Here is an 18881-nt window from a genome sequence, read left to right on the forward strand (position 1 = left end):
CAGGCCTCGGTGTAACGCTCATTCCTTCGACGATAAACGCAAATCCGACCATCACCCCTGGTGAGACAAAACTGCGACTCGTCAGAGAAGAGCACTTTTTGCCAGTCCTGTCTGGTCCAGCGACGGTGGGTTTGTGTCCATAGGCAACGTTGTTGCCGGTGATGTCTGGTGAGGACCAGCCTTACAACAGGCCTACAAGTGTAGGAGTAAATAAGACGTATAGCACAGCACATAGATGTATAAGACAGCTGAACATTAAAAACAGACTACAGGAAGACAGGGAGACACATAGGCGCCTAAGACAATTGGACACACTAAGGATAGGGGAGAACAGAACAAAGAGTAGATTGACACAGTAATGAAAGGGAGAGACACATGGTCTGCTGACCTGACACACTAATGATAAAAAGACCCATAGTCAGCTCCTTCTAAGAAGGCTTATAGGACAGAATCTGCTGATTCCACTAAAGGCACACATACCAGAGAAATATGCACTTAGGGCACTTGGACACACTAGACAGATAGTCTGCCCATTTCACTAAGAGCACACATACCAGAGAAATAGGCGCCTAAGGCAACTGGACACTAATGATAGAAGAGACACATAGTCTGCCGATTCCAATAAACGGCACACATACCAGAGGACATGCTAAGGCACTGAGTTAAATACAGGGCTAAGTCATAGGCCTATAGGATAGATGGACATATATTATTTTTAAGACAAGCACGGGTCTGGCCACTATTATAATCTAACTGAAAGCAGATATGGGCGTTAGTAGGCGTGAACAAGCAGGAAGCCTGAACTAAAAAGATAATGATGGCAGGAAGAATTAGGGGAAGTATGCTTATTTGCATATGGGGTGGACCCATATGCTATTTGTGTATAAATGCTGGAGCCGGGGCTGGGAAGCGGGGTGTGTGTTCCGCGGGACATTCCGGCTGGCAATGCTCTGTATTAAAAGCCTAATTGATTTCACAAGTTCTTGTAAGCGTTATATTTGAACCGATTTGCCACGACACAAGCCGTAAGTCCAGTGTCCCTCAGCCTATTGCGAACAGTCTGAGCACTGATGGAGGGATTGTGCATTCCTGGTGTAACTCGAGCAGTTGTTGTTGCCATCCTGTACCTGTCCCGCAGGTGTGATGTTCGGATGTACCGATCCTGTGCAGGTGTTGTTACACGTGGTCTGCCACAGCGAGGACGGTCAGCTGTCCGTCTTGTCTCCCTGTAGCGCTGTCTTAGGCGTCTCACAGTACGGACATTGCAATGTATTGCCCTGGCCACATCTGCAGTCCTCATGCCTCCTTGCCTCCTTGCCTCATGCCTCCTTGCAGCATGCCTAAGGCATGCCCTGGGCATCTTTCCTTTGGTGTTTTTCAGAGTCAGTAGAAAGGCCGCTTTACCCAACACCAGTGGTTTAACGGTTGACACTGGCAGCAGAAGTGACCGTGTCGGCTGTAATCCATTCCTGGCCATTTGGCCATATTGTTGAAATGCATTGGATGTGTGCACCAACTTTAAGGAAGTCCATTTTCATTCCTATTTACTGAGCTTAATGTTTTGCACCCATATGCAGACATGACAACAAATGTGCATGGCAGCAGGGGGCGGACTACAATGTGTTGTCTCTGGGCAATTGGGCATCTTTGGCAAAAGTGGGAATGTAAGTAATCCCTACCCAACCCTCCAGTAAGTTGAGATTCTGTCAAAATTCTCCTATTTTACACTTTGTAGTCAATTTTGACATTAGTATTCATGTTTCTTCATAACGAAGTCACATAGGCCATTTAAAACCAGAGAAGTTGGTTCTAAGGGGCAGTTGACCTTTAAACACAGTACAACCACACATGTGGATACAGTACAATGACATTAAAACCATAGAGGATGACACAAAAATGTTTATCTGAAAACAAAATATACACAAGATTATAACATAAAAAGAAAATGCATCTCAAATACATCATCAATAGGGAGGAAACCTTAAAAGTAATATAATAGATTACCAAGTAACGTTCATTGAAACAGTTATACTTTCTTTAAGCCTGTGCAGTTTTAAAGTATTTTGTCCATAAATAATTTCTTAAAGTTTATGGATTATATATGGTTTGTACACCATTTCATTCCTCTGCAGCAGTGTTATGTATGAGAAGCTCGCCAAACAATTCTGAAAGCAATTTGCACATGTTCCACCACAAACGGTCACAAGTATCAGACACAGCTAATACCTAATCAACACAACATTGACATTATCCCACCCCTGGTTAGCCCACTATTGGCTTGTCAAACCTAACACAATATCTGCCGATTTAATTTCCAGCAATGTTGCCCATGTCTATCACACTGTGTGTAGCCAGGTGATGTGATAACCGTCTTGTGGGTTGACAGAAATACTTTCCCCAAACCTTCTCAATTAAATGTTAACTGCAAAGTAGGCTTACCTGGCAGAAGTATATCATGAGTAAGTATATCATTTGTATCTATTATTTGTTATTTGCAAACTTTGCCATGAAATTAGCAGCAGCAGTGCAGAATCATTGCTAGACCGCACATTAGATGGCGCATTCTTCACTTGCTAGACGCACAATTAAATGGCCAGATGCGCAAATAAAGGGAAATTGCACCAAAAAAAAATATTCCAGTGGAGAAAATGGTATACGGGTGTGATTTAAGCATTGACATGGACTCAGAACATCCATGTAACGGCAGCCTTCCTCCTCTTCGTCTGAAGAGGAGGTGTATCAGGGATCGGGCCAAGACGCAGCGTAGTTTGTGCTCAACATATTTAATTAAGACGAATAAACGTGAACACTTACAAATACAAAATAACAAATGTGGCAAACCGATACAGCCCTATCTGGTGCAGAGAAAACACAAAGAGAGGAAACAACCACCCACAAACCCCAACACAAAACAAGCCACCTAAATATGATTCCCAATCAGAGACAACACAAAACACCTGCCTCTGATTGAGAACCATATTAGGCCAAACATAGAAACAGACAAACTAGACACACAACATAGAATGCCCACCCAGCTCACGTCCTGACCAACACTAAAACAAGTAAAACACACAAGAACTATGGTCAGAACGTGACAATCCAAATGAGTTGTTTCGATATGAACAATTGTAATTTTAAGAGTGAAAAACAAATCCGAAACTAGGAAAAATGAAACTGAGAAAACATAATTTGGGGAAATATAAAACACATTTGTGCGGGGGGATAGATTTATGAACCATTATTTTACCAGGTACAGTATATTGTCAGGAAACACAGTGTATTACTTTCTCTTGTGCACTAACTACCTGGGGAAGAGTTGTGGGAAAGAGTTGCAGGGAAGAGGAGAAGAGAAGAGCTCACACCATGTTTCATTTTTTTAAAGTTGCTCTCATACTAGAAAAGATTGGAGACCCCTACTCTAATGAAATGAAAATAACCAAACAGGTAACTAGGGACAAAGGAATGTATAACTTTAAAAACCATCAACAGTTTGATCTGTACCACCTGGAGATCAACTGAAAGCCAGTTCATTTCCCAGAAATTATTAGGACCAATGTGCATCCTTGGATTGAGCTTGAGTAGAGTTCTCATTAGTTTGCTTTGGGCCGTTTGAAGTTTGTCCTTCAGATTTGTTGTTATGCCACTGAACTATACTCATAGTGACACTATCAGAGTGTCACTATGAGAGGGTCCTCATAGTCTCTGTATCCAGAAACTTGGCTACCCTTGCCATGAACTTTGTCCTGGAGTGAAGCTTCCCAGTTACCTTCAGAGCCATGAGTTTACCTGTCATGGGTTGGTCCAGTTCACAACCCAAGTACTGTATATAACAGAGCATTGTTCCTTCACCGTTACATGACTAAACTAGACTGAGAAGTTGGAAGTTTCTCACATTGTGTTTGGAACCAGACAGGCAGGTAGCCTAGTGATTAAGAGTGGTGGACTAGTACCCGATAGGTTGCAAGTTCAAATCTCAGAGCTTATTAGGTGAAATATGTGCCCTTGAGCAAGGCACTTATTAACCTTAATTGCTCTGGATTAGAGCACCTGCTTAATGACAAAAGTGTCAATGTCAATTGGATGCAGTCTGTCTTTCCTAAATGCAAAGACAGTTTGTTGTTGGATAACTACTTACTGACTTTAGTCAGTTCGCTGCTTAGGGTATTTTCAATGGGCTCCTTCTTATTCTGTGAATCCAAGTGGGCAAACTCATCCACATACAGGAACAGAGGGAATGAACAGGCAGTCCATGTCATTTACAAAAAAGTAAAGGCCCCAAAATGCTCCCTTGGGGAACACCACAGTTTATCTCCTTAGCATCAGACAGTGTCGTGCCCACATCCACCTTTGGAACCTATTAGTTAGGTATGACCAATTACTTTCCGTTTGTAGAACAAAATATAATGGATCACAGCATCAAATGCTTTTGTTAGGTCAAGCATGACCATTCCACAGAGGTTGTCCTTGTCAATTTCTTTCTTGATAAAATCTGTCAAGTACAGTAAACAACTGTCAGTAGAGTGGGATTTTCTCAAACCAGAATCAAGGTCATATAAAATTTTATGATCATGAATATACTTTAGGATCTGTTCATGGAGTGCTCTTTCTGAAACCTTTGACAACACACTCAAGATTGACTCTGGTCTGTAGTTCCCTCGTCCAACGTTGCTTCCTTTCTTGTGTAAAGGAACAACTCTTGCATGTTTTTAGCTCTTGTGGTACCTTTCCATGTTGAATGGAATCAAATGGGGTGGCAGGTAGCCTAGCAGTTAAGAGCATTGGGCAAGTAACCAAAAGGTTGCTGGGTCAAATACCTGAGCCGACTAGGTGAAAAATCTGTTGATGAGCAAGCAGTTAACCCTAATTGCTCCTGTAAATCGCTCTGCATCTGCTAAATGACTGAAATGTAATGATGTGTGTTACATAAGATCATCAGCAGCATCACTCAGGAGTCTAGCTGGGATGTTATCCATTCATGTGGCTTTCTATTTGTCAAGAAGCAACTTTGTAACATCTGAAGTTGAAACCTGGGAAATGTACGCTTTCCTTCGGAAATTCTCTTGGCTGAATAAAACACTGAACAAAAAGAATTAGATTTTTTTTACTGAGCTACAGTTCATAAAAGGAAATCAGTCAATCAAAATAAATGAATTAGGCCCTAACCTATGGATTTCACAGGACTGGGAATACAGATATGCATATTTTGATCACAGTTACCTTATTTAAAAAAAAGTAGGGGCGTGGATCAGAAAACCACCATATACTGTACCTCTAGCAGCGTAACACATCTCCTTCACATAGAGTTGAGCAGGCTGTTGATTGTGGCCAGTGGAATGTTGTCCCACAATGACTGTGCAAAGTTGCTGGATATTTGCAGGAACTGGAACACGCTGTTGTACACATTGATCCACAGCATCCCAAACATGCTCAATGGGTGACATGTCTGGTGAGTATGCAGGCCATGGAAGAACTGGGACATTTTCAGCTTCCAGGAATTGTGTACAGCCAGTCAATATTTTGGTCCCTCAGAAAATATACCTCTCTGTTGATATCACATACATTATCAAGCATTTCACACATATTATCCAGATACTGACTTTTAGCATGTGGTGGTCTATAGCAGCTACCCACAATAATGGGCTTTAGGTGAGGCAGGTGAACCTGTATCCATATTACTTCAACAGTATTTAACATGAGATCCTCTCTAAGCTATACATGAATGTGAATCTGAATATAGACCGCAACATCGCCTCCATTGGCATTTCTGTCTTTTCTGTAGATGTTATAACCATGCATTGCTACCACTGTATCATTAAAGGTATTATTTAAGTGAGTTTCAGAGATAGTCAGAATATGAATGTCATCTGTTACAAGCAAGTTATTGATTTCATGAACCTTGTTTCTTAGGCTACATATGTTAATGTGGGCTATTTTCAGCACTTTTCTGGGATGCTTGATTGTTTTCATTGCTTTACTGGGAACCATTTCAGAAGTAGACATGACAATGTTATTCACGTTTGAGCTGATAGCGCAGGGTGAGCTGCATACATTGGACTTCCTAATAGGGCACACTGCCTCATGCTAACAGTATAACTCTGGCTCATAGGCACATGATTATTGTATACAATAGCTTTTGGATTGACAGCTTGTTGCGAGTAGATACATCCTAGAGAGTATTCCAGAGCTCTCTGGGGTCATTTTTATTGTGCTGGATCTTGCTCTTATAGAGGACTCTTTCTCTTTGTCAATCAGCCTTTGAACTGTCTTTTTTAGGTGTTTGTATTGAGTGAAGGAATCTGGCAATGTTGACCTCTTAAAGTATTTTAAGATAGAGCCTACGTGACAGTACCCCCTCTCTGGCACGTGGCTCCAGCCGCAGGACGCCAACCACAGGGACGATCCCGGGGATCAGGAGCGGGCCGGTCGCCTCCGCTGAGGCACGGAAACCTGACGAACCGGTTAAGGCATGAGAGCCTAACAAGCCGGCTGAGACCTCCCCGGTTGCCTCGGTCGAGGTACGGGAACCTGTTCACCCAGTTGAGGCATGGGAGCCTATACAGCCAGCTGAGGCATGGGAGCCTATCGAGCCATCTCCCCACACAGTAACAACCTTAATAATGAATATATCCTAAATTGCAAACTATTCCCTAAAAGTGTAATGCTTTTGTCCATAGCCCCCCTGGTCAAAAGCAAAAGTAGTACACAATATGGAGAAATGGGTGCCATTTGGAACGTAACCAATGTCTTCCACAATAACCACACAGTGCCTTTATGGCACAGTTTGCAGTGTGGGTTGGTGTTTTTTGTCATGAATCTTGTTCTGGAGGCTCTCACGATCTGGCACAGCCACAAAGTCATCAAATCTGATGTTAAGCCTAACCCTGACCTTAACCCCAACCTTAAACACACTGCTAACCATAATGCCTAACCGTAAATTAAGACCAAAAAGCACATTTTTGTTTTCATGAGTTTTTACAATATAGGCAATTTTGACTTTGCAGCTGTCCCATCTAGCAGAAATTGCTCAGTGCTGCCTACAGGGCACAACAATAAATATCAGCCTGCATTTGCAGTACTGCAGCCTGTGTGCCTTACCCTGATTTTCTCTGAAAAGTAATGGAACACTGTTTCTGCACACTCTGGCAATGTTCTACATCTAAATATAGAGATGGAGCTATAAGATAGTTACAGTGCACTATAAACAGACCACTTCCTGGAGATAGAGAAATGTAACACCACCTCAAGGTAAGCAGGAAAGTGTGTGTGTGAGGGGAAGTATGGCAGGTGGGTGAGGATATAGAGAGAGATATGTGTACCTGCATACCCCCCACATACACACACTCCGTGTGTGTGTGTGTGTGTGTGTGTGTGTGTGTGTGTGTGTGTGTGTGTGTGTGTGTGTGTGTGTGTGTGTGTGTGTGTGTGTGTGTGTGTGTGTGTGTGTGTGTGTGTGTGTGTGTGTGTGTGTGTGTGCACTGTATGTGGATGTGTTTAACTATTCTTGTGAGAACCAGAAGTCCCCACAAGAAGATTAAACAAACAAAAAGTTGACCAACTGTGGACATTTTGTTAGTCCCCACGAGGTGAAATGCTGTTTCTAGGAGGTTTAGGGTTATGGTTAGAATTAGTGTTGGAATTACATTAAGGGTTAGGATTAGGAGCTAGGGTTAGTTTAGGTTTAGGGTGCTAGGGTTAGGTTTAGGGTTAGGTTTTTGGGTTAGGGTTAAGGTTAGAGTTAGGCTTAGAGTAAGAGTACGGGTTAGGTTTAGGGTTAGGGGTTTGGGAAAATAGGATTTTGAATGGGACTGAATTGTGTGTCCCGACAAGGTTAGCTGTACAAGACTGTGTTTGTGTGTGTGTGTGTGTGTGTGTGTGTGTGTGTGTGTGTGTGTGTGTGTGTGTGTGTGTGTGTGTGTGTGTGTGTGTGTGTGTGTGTGTGTGTGTGTGTGTGTGTGTGTGTGTGTGTGTGTGTGTGTGTGTGTGTGAGTGGGTGCATGCCAGATGAGGCTGGTGAGAGGAGCTATAGGAGGACAGGCTCAATATAATGCCTGGAATGGAGTGAATGGAACGGTATCAAACACATCAAACATAGAGTATGTAAACCACATGTTTGACTCCATTCCAAAAATTCCATTCCAGCCATTACAATGAGCCCATCCTCCTATAGCTCCCACTCCTCTTTCTATTCTGGTTAGAGCCAGTTTGCGTTGTTCTGTGAAGGGAGTAGCACACAGCGATGTACCAGAACTTCAGTTTCTTGGCAATTTCTCGTATGGAATAGCCTTCATTTCTCAGAACAAGAATAGACTGACGAGTTTCAGAAGAAAGTCTTTGTTTCTGGTCATTTTGAGCCTGTAATCGAACCCACAAATGCTGATACTCCAGATACTCAACTAGTCTAAAGGAGGCCAGTTGTATTGCTTCTTTAATAAGCACAAGAGTTTTCAGCTGTGCTAACATAATTGCAAAAGGGTTTTCTAATGATCAATTAACCTTTTAAAATTATAAACTTGGATTAGCTAACACAACGTGTCATTGGAACACAGGAGTGATGGTTGCTGATAATGGGCCGCTGTAGATATTCCATAAAAATTAGCAGTTTCCAGCAACAATAGTCATTTACAACATTAACAATGTCTTCACTGTATTTCGGATCAATTTGATGTTATTTGAATAGACAAAACATTTGCTTTTCTTTCATAAACAAGGACATTTCTAAGTGACCCCAAACTTTTGAATTGTAGTGTATATACAGTGGGGAGAACAAGTATTTGATACACTGCCGATTTTGCAGGTTTTCCTACTTACAAATCATGTAGAGGTTTGTAATTTTTATCATAGGTACACTTCAACTGTGAGAGACGGAATCTAAAACAAAAATCCAGAAAATCACATTGTATGATTTTTAAGTAATTAATTAGCATTTTATTGCATGACATAAGTATTTGATCACCTACCAACCAGTAAGAATTCCAGCTCTCACAGACCGTTTCGTTTTTCTTTAAGAAGTCCTCCTGTTCTCCACTCATTACCTGTATTAACTGCACCTGTTTGAACTCGTTACCTGTATAAAAGACACCTGTCCACACACTCAATCAAACAGACTCCAACCTCTCCACAATGGCCAAGACCAGAGAACTGTGTAAGGACATCAGGGATAAAATTGTAGACCTGCACAAGGCTGGGATGGGCTACAGGACAATAGGCAAGCAGCTTGGTGAGAAGGCAACAACTGTTGGCGCAATTATTCGAAAATGGAAGAAGTTCAAGATGACGGTCAATCACCCTCGGTCTGGTGCTCCATGCAAGATCTCACCTCGCGGGGCATCAATGATCATGAGGAAGGTGAGGGATCAGCCCAGAACTACACGGCAGGACCTGGTCAATGACCTGAAGAGAGCTGGGACCACAGTCTCAAAGAAAACCATTAGTAACACACTACGCCGTCATGGATTAAAATCCTGCAGCGCACGCAAGGTCCCCCTGCTCAAGCCAGCACATGTCCAGGCCCGTCTGAAGTTTGCCAATGACCATCTGGATGATCCAGAGGAGGAATGGGAGAAGGTCATGTGGTCTGATGAGACAAAAATAGAGCTTTTTGGTCTAATCTCCACTCGCCGTGTTTGGAGGAAGAAGAAGGATGAGTACAACTCCAAGAACACCATCCCAACCATGAAGCATGGAGGTGGAAACATCATTCTTTGGGGATGCTTTTCTGCAAAGGGGACAGGACGACTGCACCGTATTGAGGGGATGATGGATGGGGCCATGTATCGCGAGATCTTGGCCAACAACCTCCTTCCCTCAGTAAGAGCATTGAAGATGGGTCGTGGCTGGGTCTTCCAGCATGACAACGACCCAAAACACACAGCCAGGGCAACTAAGGAGTGGCTCCGTAAGAAGCATCTCAAGGTCCTGGAGTGGCCTAGCCAGTCTCCAGACCTGAACCCAATAGAAAATCTTTGGAGGGAGCTGAAAGTCCGTATTGCCCAGGGACAGCCCCGAAACCTGAAGGATCTGGAGAAGGTCTGTATGGAGGAGTGGGCCAAAATCCCTGCTGCAGTGTGTGCAAACCTGGTCAAGAACTACAGGAAACGTATGATCTCTGTAATTGCAAACAAAGGTTTCTGTACCAAATATTAAGTTCTGCTTTTCTGATGTATCAAATACTTATGTCATGCAATAAAATGCAAATTAATTACTTAAAAATCATACAATGTGATTTTCAGGATTTTTGTTTTAGATTCTGTCTCTCACAGTTGAAGTGTACCTATGATAAAAATTACAGACCTCTACATGCTTTGTAAGTAGGAAAACCTGCAAAATCAGCAGTGTATCAAATACTTGTTCTCCCCACTGTATATATATATAAACTGTATATTTTTTCACTGCAAATATTTAAAAACATTTTTGGTTGACCAATCAAATGTTTCTTTCTTTATTTTTATCACAAGTGGGACGGCGTCCCTAACGCCCCAATGGGTGTGCTGCCGCTGGTACAGACTTTTTGGTGTATATGTGTGTGCATGCTTTTTGGTGTATATGTGGTGAGGGAGAAAAGGAGATGCATTTCATTCAGTATCATCTTTTTATCTCCTTTTCATGTCTTTGTGTGTTTACAGTTTGCCTGCATATAAATAATGTGTTGAGCAGTATGTTAAGCATTTCTCTGGAAAGTATGACATTCTAAGAAAAACTCTGATTAAGATCAGTATTATCAAAGGGTTTCAATGTGTATATCTTTTACGATTCACTCTGGTCTTTGTTACATCATTTTGAGTTGTGAAACAATTGAAGTATCGCAGGAAAGTGATTCGTTAGCGCTTAACATTCTTAAATGCTCATTGAACATAAGTCATGATGCCATATGCAGTGGTGTAAAATACTTAAAAGTACTTCTTACTGTAAGTCGTTTTGGGGTGTCTTTACTTTCCTATTTACATTTTTGATTACTTTTACTTCACTACATTCCTAAAGAAAATGGTTTGCTTTTTACTCCATACATTTTCTCTGAAACCCAAAAGTACTTGTTATGAATGCTTAGCAAAACAGGAAAATTGCCTAATTCACACACTAATCAAGAGAACATCCCTGGTCATCCCTACTGCCTCTGATCTGGCAGACTCACTAAACACATGCTACGTTTGTAAATTATGTCTGAGTGTTGGAGTATGGCCCTGACTATCCGTAAATAAAAAAAACAAGAAAATGATGCCGTCTGGTTTCTTAATATAAGGACTTTGAGATGATTTATACTATTACTTTTGATATTTTTGATACTCTTCGACGTCGCCGCACGAGGAGGCAAAAGCAGACTTTCCCCCAACATCCCACTAAGGCCCTTATGCTAGCTTGCAAGCCTCGGCTTGCTAGCTTGCTAGCCCCGGCCTGCTAACTGTCTGAATTGCCGTGTCCCCAGCCAACCCAACCACTCACTGGACCCATACGATCACTTGGCTACACATGCCTCACCCTAATATCAATATGCCATCACTGTCCTGGTTAGTGATGACTGTCTTATTTCACTGTAGAGCCTCTAGCCCTGCTCAATATGCCTTAATCAACCATGATGTTCCACCTCCCACATGTGCGATGACATAACCTGGTTTAAACATCTTTAGAGACTATATCTCTCTCATCATTACTCAATGCCTAGGTTTACCTCCAATGTACTCTCTTCCTACCATACCTTTGTCTGTACATTATGCCTTGAATCTATGCTATCGTGCCCAGAAACCTGCTCCCTTTACTCTCTGTTCCGAACATGCTATACGGCCAGTTTTTATACCCTTTAGCCGTACCCTTAATCTACTTCTCCCCTGTTCCTCTGGTGATGTAGAGTTTACTCCAGGACCTGCAGTGCCTAGCTCCACTCCTACTCCTCAGGTGCTCTCATTTGTTGACTTCTGTGACCGTAAAAGCCTTCGTTTCATGCATGTTAACATTAGAAGCCTCCTCCCTAAATTTGTTTTATTCACTGCTTTAGCACACTCTGCCAACCTAGATGTCTTAGCCGTGTCTGAATCCTGGCTTAGGAAAACCCCCAAAACCCCTGAAATTTACTATAACTATAACATTTTCTGCCAAGATAGAACTGCCAAAGGGGGCGGTGTTGCAATCTACTGCAGAGATAGCCTGCAGAGTTCTGTCTTACTATCCAGGTCTGTACCCAAACAATTCAAGCTTTTACTTTTAAAAATACATCTTTCCAGAAACATGTCTCTCGCCGTTGCTGCTTGCTATAGACTGCCCTCTGCCCCCAGCTGTGCCCTGGACACCATATGTGAATTGATTGCCCCCCATCTATCTTCTGAGCTCGTGCTGCTAGGTGACCTAAACTGGGACATGCTCAATACCCCGGCCATCCTACAATCTAAACTTGATGCCCTCAATCTCCCACAAATTATAAATGAACCTACCAGGTACAACCCCATATCAGTAAACACGGGCACCCTCAAAGATATCATCCTAACTAACTCGCCCTCCAAATAAACCTCTGCGGTTTTCAACCAAGATCTCAGTGATAACTGCCTCATTGCCTGCATCCGTAATGGGTCTGCGGTCAAACGACCACCCCTCATCACTGTCAAACACAAACTCAAAAAAAGTTCTGGGCACTGTAAAGTCCATGGAGAATAAGGGCACCTCCTCCCAGCTGCCCACTGCACTGAGGCTAAGAAACACTGTCACTACTGATAAATCGACAATAATTGAGAATTTCAATAAGCATTTTTCTACGGCTGGTCATGCTCTCCCCCTGGCTACCCTACCCCGGTCAACAGCCCTACGCTCCCCACAGCAACTCGCCCAAACCTCCCCCACGTCTCCTTCACCCAAATCCAGATAGCTGATGTTCTGAAAGAGCCGCAAAATCTGGACCCCTACAAATCAGCCGGGCTAGACAATCTGGACCCTCTCTTTCTAAAATTATTTGCAGAAATTATTGCAACCGATATTACTAGCCTGTTCAACCTCTCTTTTGTATCGTCTGAGATTCCCATAGATTGGAATGCTGCTGCGGTCATCCCCCTCTTCAAAGGGGGAGACACTCTAGACCCAAACTGCTACAGACCTATATCTATTCTACCCTGCCTTTCTAAGGTCTTTGAAAGCCAAGTTAACAAACAGATTGCCAAACATTTCGAATCTCACCGTACCTTCTTCGCTATGCAATCTGGTTTCAGAGCTGGTCATGGGTGCACCTCAGCCATACTCAAGGTCCTAAACGATATCATAACCGCAATCGATAAGAGACATTACTGTGCAGCCGTATTCATCAACCTGGCTAAGGCTTTCGACTCTGTCAATCACAACATTTTTATTGGCAGACTCAACAGCCTTGGTTTCTCAAATGATTGCCTCGCTTGGTTCACCAACTACTTCTCCGATAGAGTTCAGTATGTCAAATCTGAGGGCCTGTTGTCCGGACCTCTGGCAGTCTCTATGGGGGTGCCACAGGGTTCAATTCTTGGGCCGACTCTCTTCTCTGTATACATCAATGATGTCGCTCTCGCTGCTGGTGATTATTTTATCCACCTCTACGCAGACGTCACCATTCTGTATACCTCTGGCCCTTCGTTGGACACGGTGCTAACCTCCAGATGAGCTTCAATGCCATACAACTCTCCTTCCATGGCCTCCAACTGCTCTTAAATACAAGTAAAACTAAATGCATGCTCTTCAACCGATCGCTGCCCGCACCTGCCTGCACCTGCCCGCTCGTCCAGCATCACTACTCTGGACGGTTCTGACTTAGAATATGTGGACAACTACAAATACCTAGGTGTCTGGTTAGACGGTAAACTCTCCTTCCAGATTCACTTTAAACATCTCCAATCCAAAATTAAATCTAGAATCAGCTTCCTATTTTGCAACAAAGCCTCCTTCACTCATGCTGCCAAACATACCCTCGTAAAACTGACCATCCTACCGATATTCGACTTCGGCGATGTCACTTACAAAATAGCCTCCAACACTCTACTCAACAAATTGGATATAGTCTATCACAGTGCCAACCAAAGCCCCATATACTACCCACCACTGTGACCTGTATGCTCTCGTTGGCTGGCCCTCGCTTCATATTCGTCGCCAAACCAACTGGCTCCAGGTCATCTACAAGTCTCTGCTAGGTAAAGCCCCGCCTTATCTCAGCTCACTGGTCACCATAGCAGCACGCACCCGTAGCACACGCTCCAGCAGGTATCTCACTTGTCACCCCCAAAGCCAATTCTTCCTTTGGCCGCCTATCCTTCCAGTTCTCTGCTGCCAATTACTGGAACGAACTGCAAAAATCTCTGAAGCTGGAGACTCTTACCTCCCTCACTAGCTTTTTGCACCAGCTGTCAGAGCAGCTCACAGATCACTGCACATGTACATAGCTCATCTGTAAATGGCCCATCCAATCTACCTTATCCCCATACTGTAGTTATTTATTTATCTTGCTCCTTTGCACCCCAGTATCTCAACTTGCACATTCATCTTCTGCACATCCTACTATTCCATTGTTTAATTGCTATATTGTAATTAACTTGCCACCATAGCCTATTTATTGCCTTACCTCTCTTATCCTACCTCATTTGCACATGCTGTATATAGATTTTTCTACTGTATTATTGACTGTATGTTTGTGTATTCCATGTGTAACTCTGTTGTTGTATGTGTCGAACTGCTTTGCTTTATCTTGGCCAGGTCGCAGTTGCAAATGAGAACTTGTTCTCAACTAGCCTACCTGGTTAAATAAAGGTGAAATATTTTTATTTTAATATTTTAGCAACTACATTATCAAAATACTTTCAGACTTTTACTCAAGTGGTATTTTACTGGGTGACTTTTACCTTTACTTGAGTCATTTTCTATTAAGGTATATATACTTTTACATCTCAAATCTGTTTAATTTGAAAACTTTATGTTTGACTTTTACGCTCTGGTGTTTTTCCCGTGATCTGGCTGTGTCGTGTAACTAAATATGGAATGTAAATATACAGAGTGTCCAAATACAATCGGATGAAATTCAATTATACGCATTGATACATTCAGATTGTTTCTACTTGGCTTGGTCCTCATATTTACTTTTTCTCCACACAATGAAAATGAACCCACTCATTATCGTACCTTCCGTCTGTTTAATGGCCACCCGCGACAAATGTTATACATCAGAGAGATTACTAATACGTTTATTCAGCTGCAGATTATATTATTCAGTACAGTAAAATGATACAGAAAATGTCCCCAACTCCAGAATATATCTCTAGCCAGACATTTACAGATTACAAATATACATGTTGTAAATCAAGAACTTGTCACCTTAGAACTTTTACGTCATTTGCATTAAATATTTACTCATTCAGTTTTCAACAAAATATTGTAACATTTCTTTGTACAATAATAACTAAATTATATATACACATTTGAGTCATATTAAACCACTTAACGTGGGAATCTAATTAGCATAGTATACAAACTCCCCATAAAATTCTGTCAGTTTAATCTAGAGATCTGTTTTTGCATTAGATGCGTCTCAATCCACCGCATCCGCCTATGTTACACTTCCGCATCTGCGGTGAAAGGTGACAGAGCTAGAGCAGTGTATGTCAGACCATGACACATCCCAAAATGTGGTTTTCTCACAAAATCGTCTGTAGCGTCCGAACGGTTTGGCCTACAAACTATTATCTTTCCCTCTATGGAAAGATGAGTCTCTCATGAACACTATGGTGTTCTGTTTTGCTCTACGACCCCCACAAGCATCAGAAGTTGGTACACCCAATCTGCCAACCTCTGTCTGTGGCTTTCGAACAGTTTGACCCATCTGTGTTAAGGTGAGACTCTCACAAACACATACATATCGGTTGTTTTTGTAGGATTTCCACAGGCCTCACAAGACTTGTCTGAAGGTCCCCCGGTACCAGTCGAAAACATGTATGGAAGTACAGTATATATGGAGTATGTTTAGTGCCAAAAATATGGGGTTAAATACATGTTTTTAAAAATCCAGATTTTTCTCATATCTTAAAGATATAGGACAGACACTTAAGAACAAACTTCATTCAGATTTTTTGGGTGGGGGACTATCTGTTGTTCCATGTAGTGAATCAATGTGTTTGTTTGGGCTAATAGCAGTAAGACCAATGCTTTTCGTCTTCATCAAATCATTTTTATATATATATATTTTTTTTTCAAATTCGAAATCAAATAACAAAATGTTCCATGGTATGACCTTCTTGCAGGCTTCTCAGTTGACCGTTTGACAACAACATGTGGTAGCTATGTAGCTTGTTAATAAGTGCTTACAAACACATGAGTGATTTGTGCTAGCAAGCTAAACGGCTACCTAGCAAGCTTGTTGACTGCTTTGGCTAGCCAAAAATGACTAGTTCTGAAAGTTGGATCACCTTATCCTTTGAGGCTTTAAAAGTGTTCTTACGCTATGATTTTGAACGTTCAAAGCAACTGGGAGACTTCCATGGCAGGCATTGTTGTCAGTCACCTTAACTTAATACCAGTACACAACATCTGGACATACACCCGCCATTACAATGACAACTTGCGTAACCATGTAAGCAAATGACTACAGTCTGAACACACACAAATCCGATTTGGTCACTTGTAACTTTCTTTTTGTACAGTCAGTATTCCAAAATGGATTTGATTAACAAAACGGATTTGAGTATTAAGACCTGCAGTGTGAACAAAGCTTTAGACGGTCTAGCACCCAAACAATGGTTATAGCCTGATAATTCTTTGCTCACAATCGCAAAACAAAATTCGCAGTCAGTTACACAAATATAACACCCATGATCACACCTCAAATCAAACCCTAGATGCAGAAATCAACTAAGTGCAATCACCTTCAATATCTTCCTCAACTTCTTTCTGGTTTAATAAAGAACTACCACAGTCTCTTCCTACTGGTGGTGATGTTTAGGTGTTGCTGCTGCTGTTGTCTGTGGCGGTTTTGGAGAAAGGAGCAGGGGTCGAAAGGTAGCCCTTGAACAGACTCATCACCCTCTGCTTGTACGTCTTAATGGCAAAGAAGTAGATGACAGGGTCCAGACAACAGTTAAGGTTCATCATGGAGACAGTCACCTGCAGGGACACAATGCCTTTTTAATAAAAAATGTTGTTGAGGATTTCAATGTATCACAAAGAAAAGAAAACTCACAGTTCCCTAAACAGTCGGACATACTGACTGACAGCCAGACAGACACACACACAAAAGGATGCATCTTGGGCATAAATGTAAATCTACCATGTTTTATAGACAGACAGACCCACCAACAGTCTCCCCAACCGACAGACAGACAAACAAACAGACCAACAACTGACATACAGACATTCACTTTAGTAGGTCCTACCTGTAGGGAAGCCTTGAATGCCTGCATCTCGTCACACTTGGGCTGGCCCAGCACCTTCCTCAGCATGAACTGCATGATGTTGAGGTGGTAGGGGCTGAAGCACAGGACGAAGGTGAGGAGGATGAGGAGGATGATATTTTTGGCTCTGCGGCTACGACCCAAGCGGCCCGTCAGTGGGTTCTCTTTGGCCGTGCGACTCAGTTTGAGATTGATCCGGGTGTAACACACAATGATGACCAGTAGGGGGAGACAGAAGGAAACAGTACAGGCCAGGAGGAGAAGATAAGGGGTGGAGCGAGTATCCTCAAAGGTGAAGTACTCCATGCAGGTTCGTCGGCCTCTGTGGTCATGGAGCATGGTACGGAAGAGCAGGGGGGCGGTTTCCAGAGACACCAGTAGCCAGACGAGGCAGCAGACCCCTCGAACCACTTTGACGCTCCGCAGGTACTGTAGCCGGTGGGGGTGGACCATGGCCAAGTACCGGTCTAGACTGATGCATGTCATGAAGGCAATTCCTGGTGGAAGAGAGGGAGATGGGATATTGGATGGGTGGATGAATAAACAGAAGACACTAACCAGCAGACAGGCAAGCAGACAGAGAAAAAAATTGACAGACACACATACACACACGTGCAAAAACTAGTGCATAAATGTAAATGCTTTATATAAACCTGTGAGAGAAATATATTTTTTACTATAACCACAACCCACTGCGGAATGCTACAGCTCTTACACAGTTTTCCCCATACAATACACACACACACACCTTACCTGAGTATGTGTTTGAAAAGAACAACATAGTAGCCAGCCTGCAGAGCAGATCCCCAAAGGGCCAGTCAAACTGTCTGATGTAGTAAGTGACTCTCCCTGGCAGTACCAATGTGAACAATGCATCAGACACAGCCAGGTTGACCAGGTAAAGAGACGTGGAGTTGAACTTCTGCTTCTTCTGACAGGTCACATACAGGACAAGGCTGTTGCCACATAAACTGATGAGGAACACCAGAGAGTAGAAGATTGGGAAGATGATCAAGGCAGCTCTCTGGTCGACAAAGACGTCACACATCTGGTTGGTGTCAGAGGTGTTTAAATCCACCGGGTCCACAGAGATGTTGGTAGACATTTCTCCTGTTGAGAAAAAAATATGTTTGAGAATTTTTTGTTGTTGATGAACCCTGATGAATAAGCCAAAATGTTGGTTGAGATCCATTGAACACTTCACGGAGAACACAATAATCTAGTGTGCTGGAGTTTAAACTGTAACAGCTAATTACATTCAAAAAACAGATTTGTCCAGAAGGGACACAAATAAATAAATACTGAGCTAACACATATATTAACAATACATATATTAATATACAATACTGAATTAATAGACCGTTTTGCTTTGAATATAAATGATTGCATATCTATAATGACAAATATGCAAAAAGACTTCAGCGTTTCACCTGCTATCCAAGACAGTCTGTTAACTCTGGTGTTTGAAAGTAAAGTGACTTGGAGAACTGTTTGTAACCACTTTTGAAG

The 18881-nt window shown here is 42.4% G+C and overlaps 1 protein-coding gene across 1 annotated transcript; it reads right to left on the reverse strand.

Moving 5' to 3' along the window:
• Positions 1-428: 428 nt before the first annotated feature.
• Positions 429-18477, reverse strand: LOC139547135 (G-protein coupled receptor 183). Its single transcript, XM_071356163.1, is given in 5 exon segments — positions 429-464; positions 6350-6525; positions 16893-17085; positions 17355-17869; positions 18126-18477. Coding segments are annotated over 5 exon segments (1272 nt in total).
• Between the last annotated feature and the right edge of the window lie 404 nt (positions 18478-18881).

The sequence above is a fragment of the Salvelinus alpinus genome, chromosome 20, assembly GCF_045679555.1.
Source record: "Salvelinus alpinus chromosome 20, SLU_Salpinus.1, whole genome shotgun sequence".
In the NCBI taxonomy this organism is placed as follows: Eukaryota; Metazoa; Chordata; class Actinopteri; order Salmoniformes; family Salmonidae; genus Salvelinus; species Salvelinus alpinus.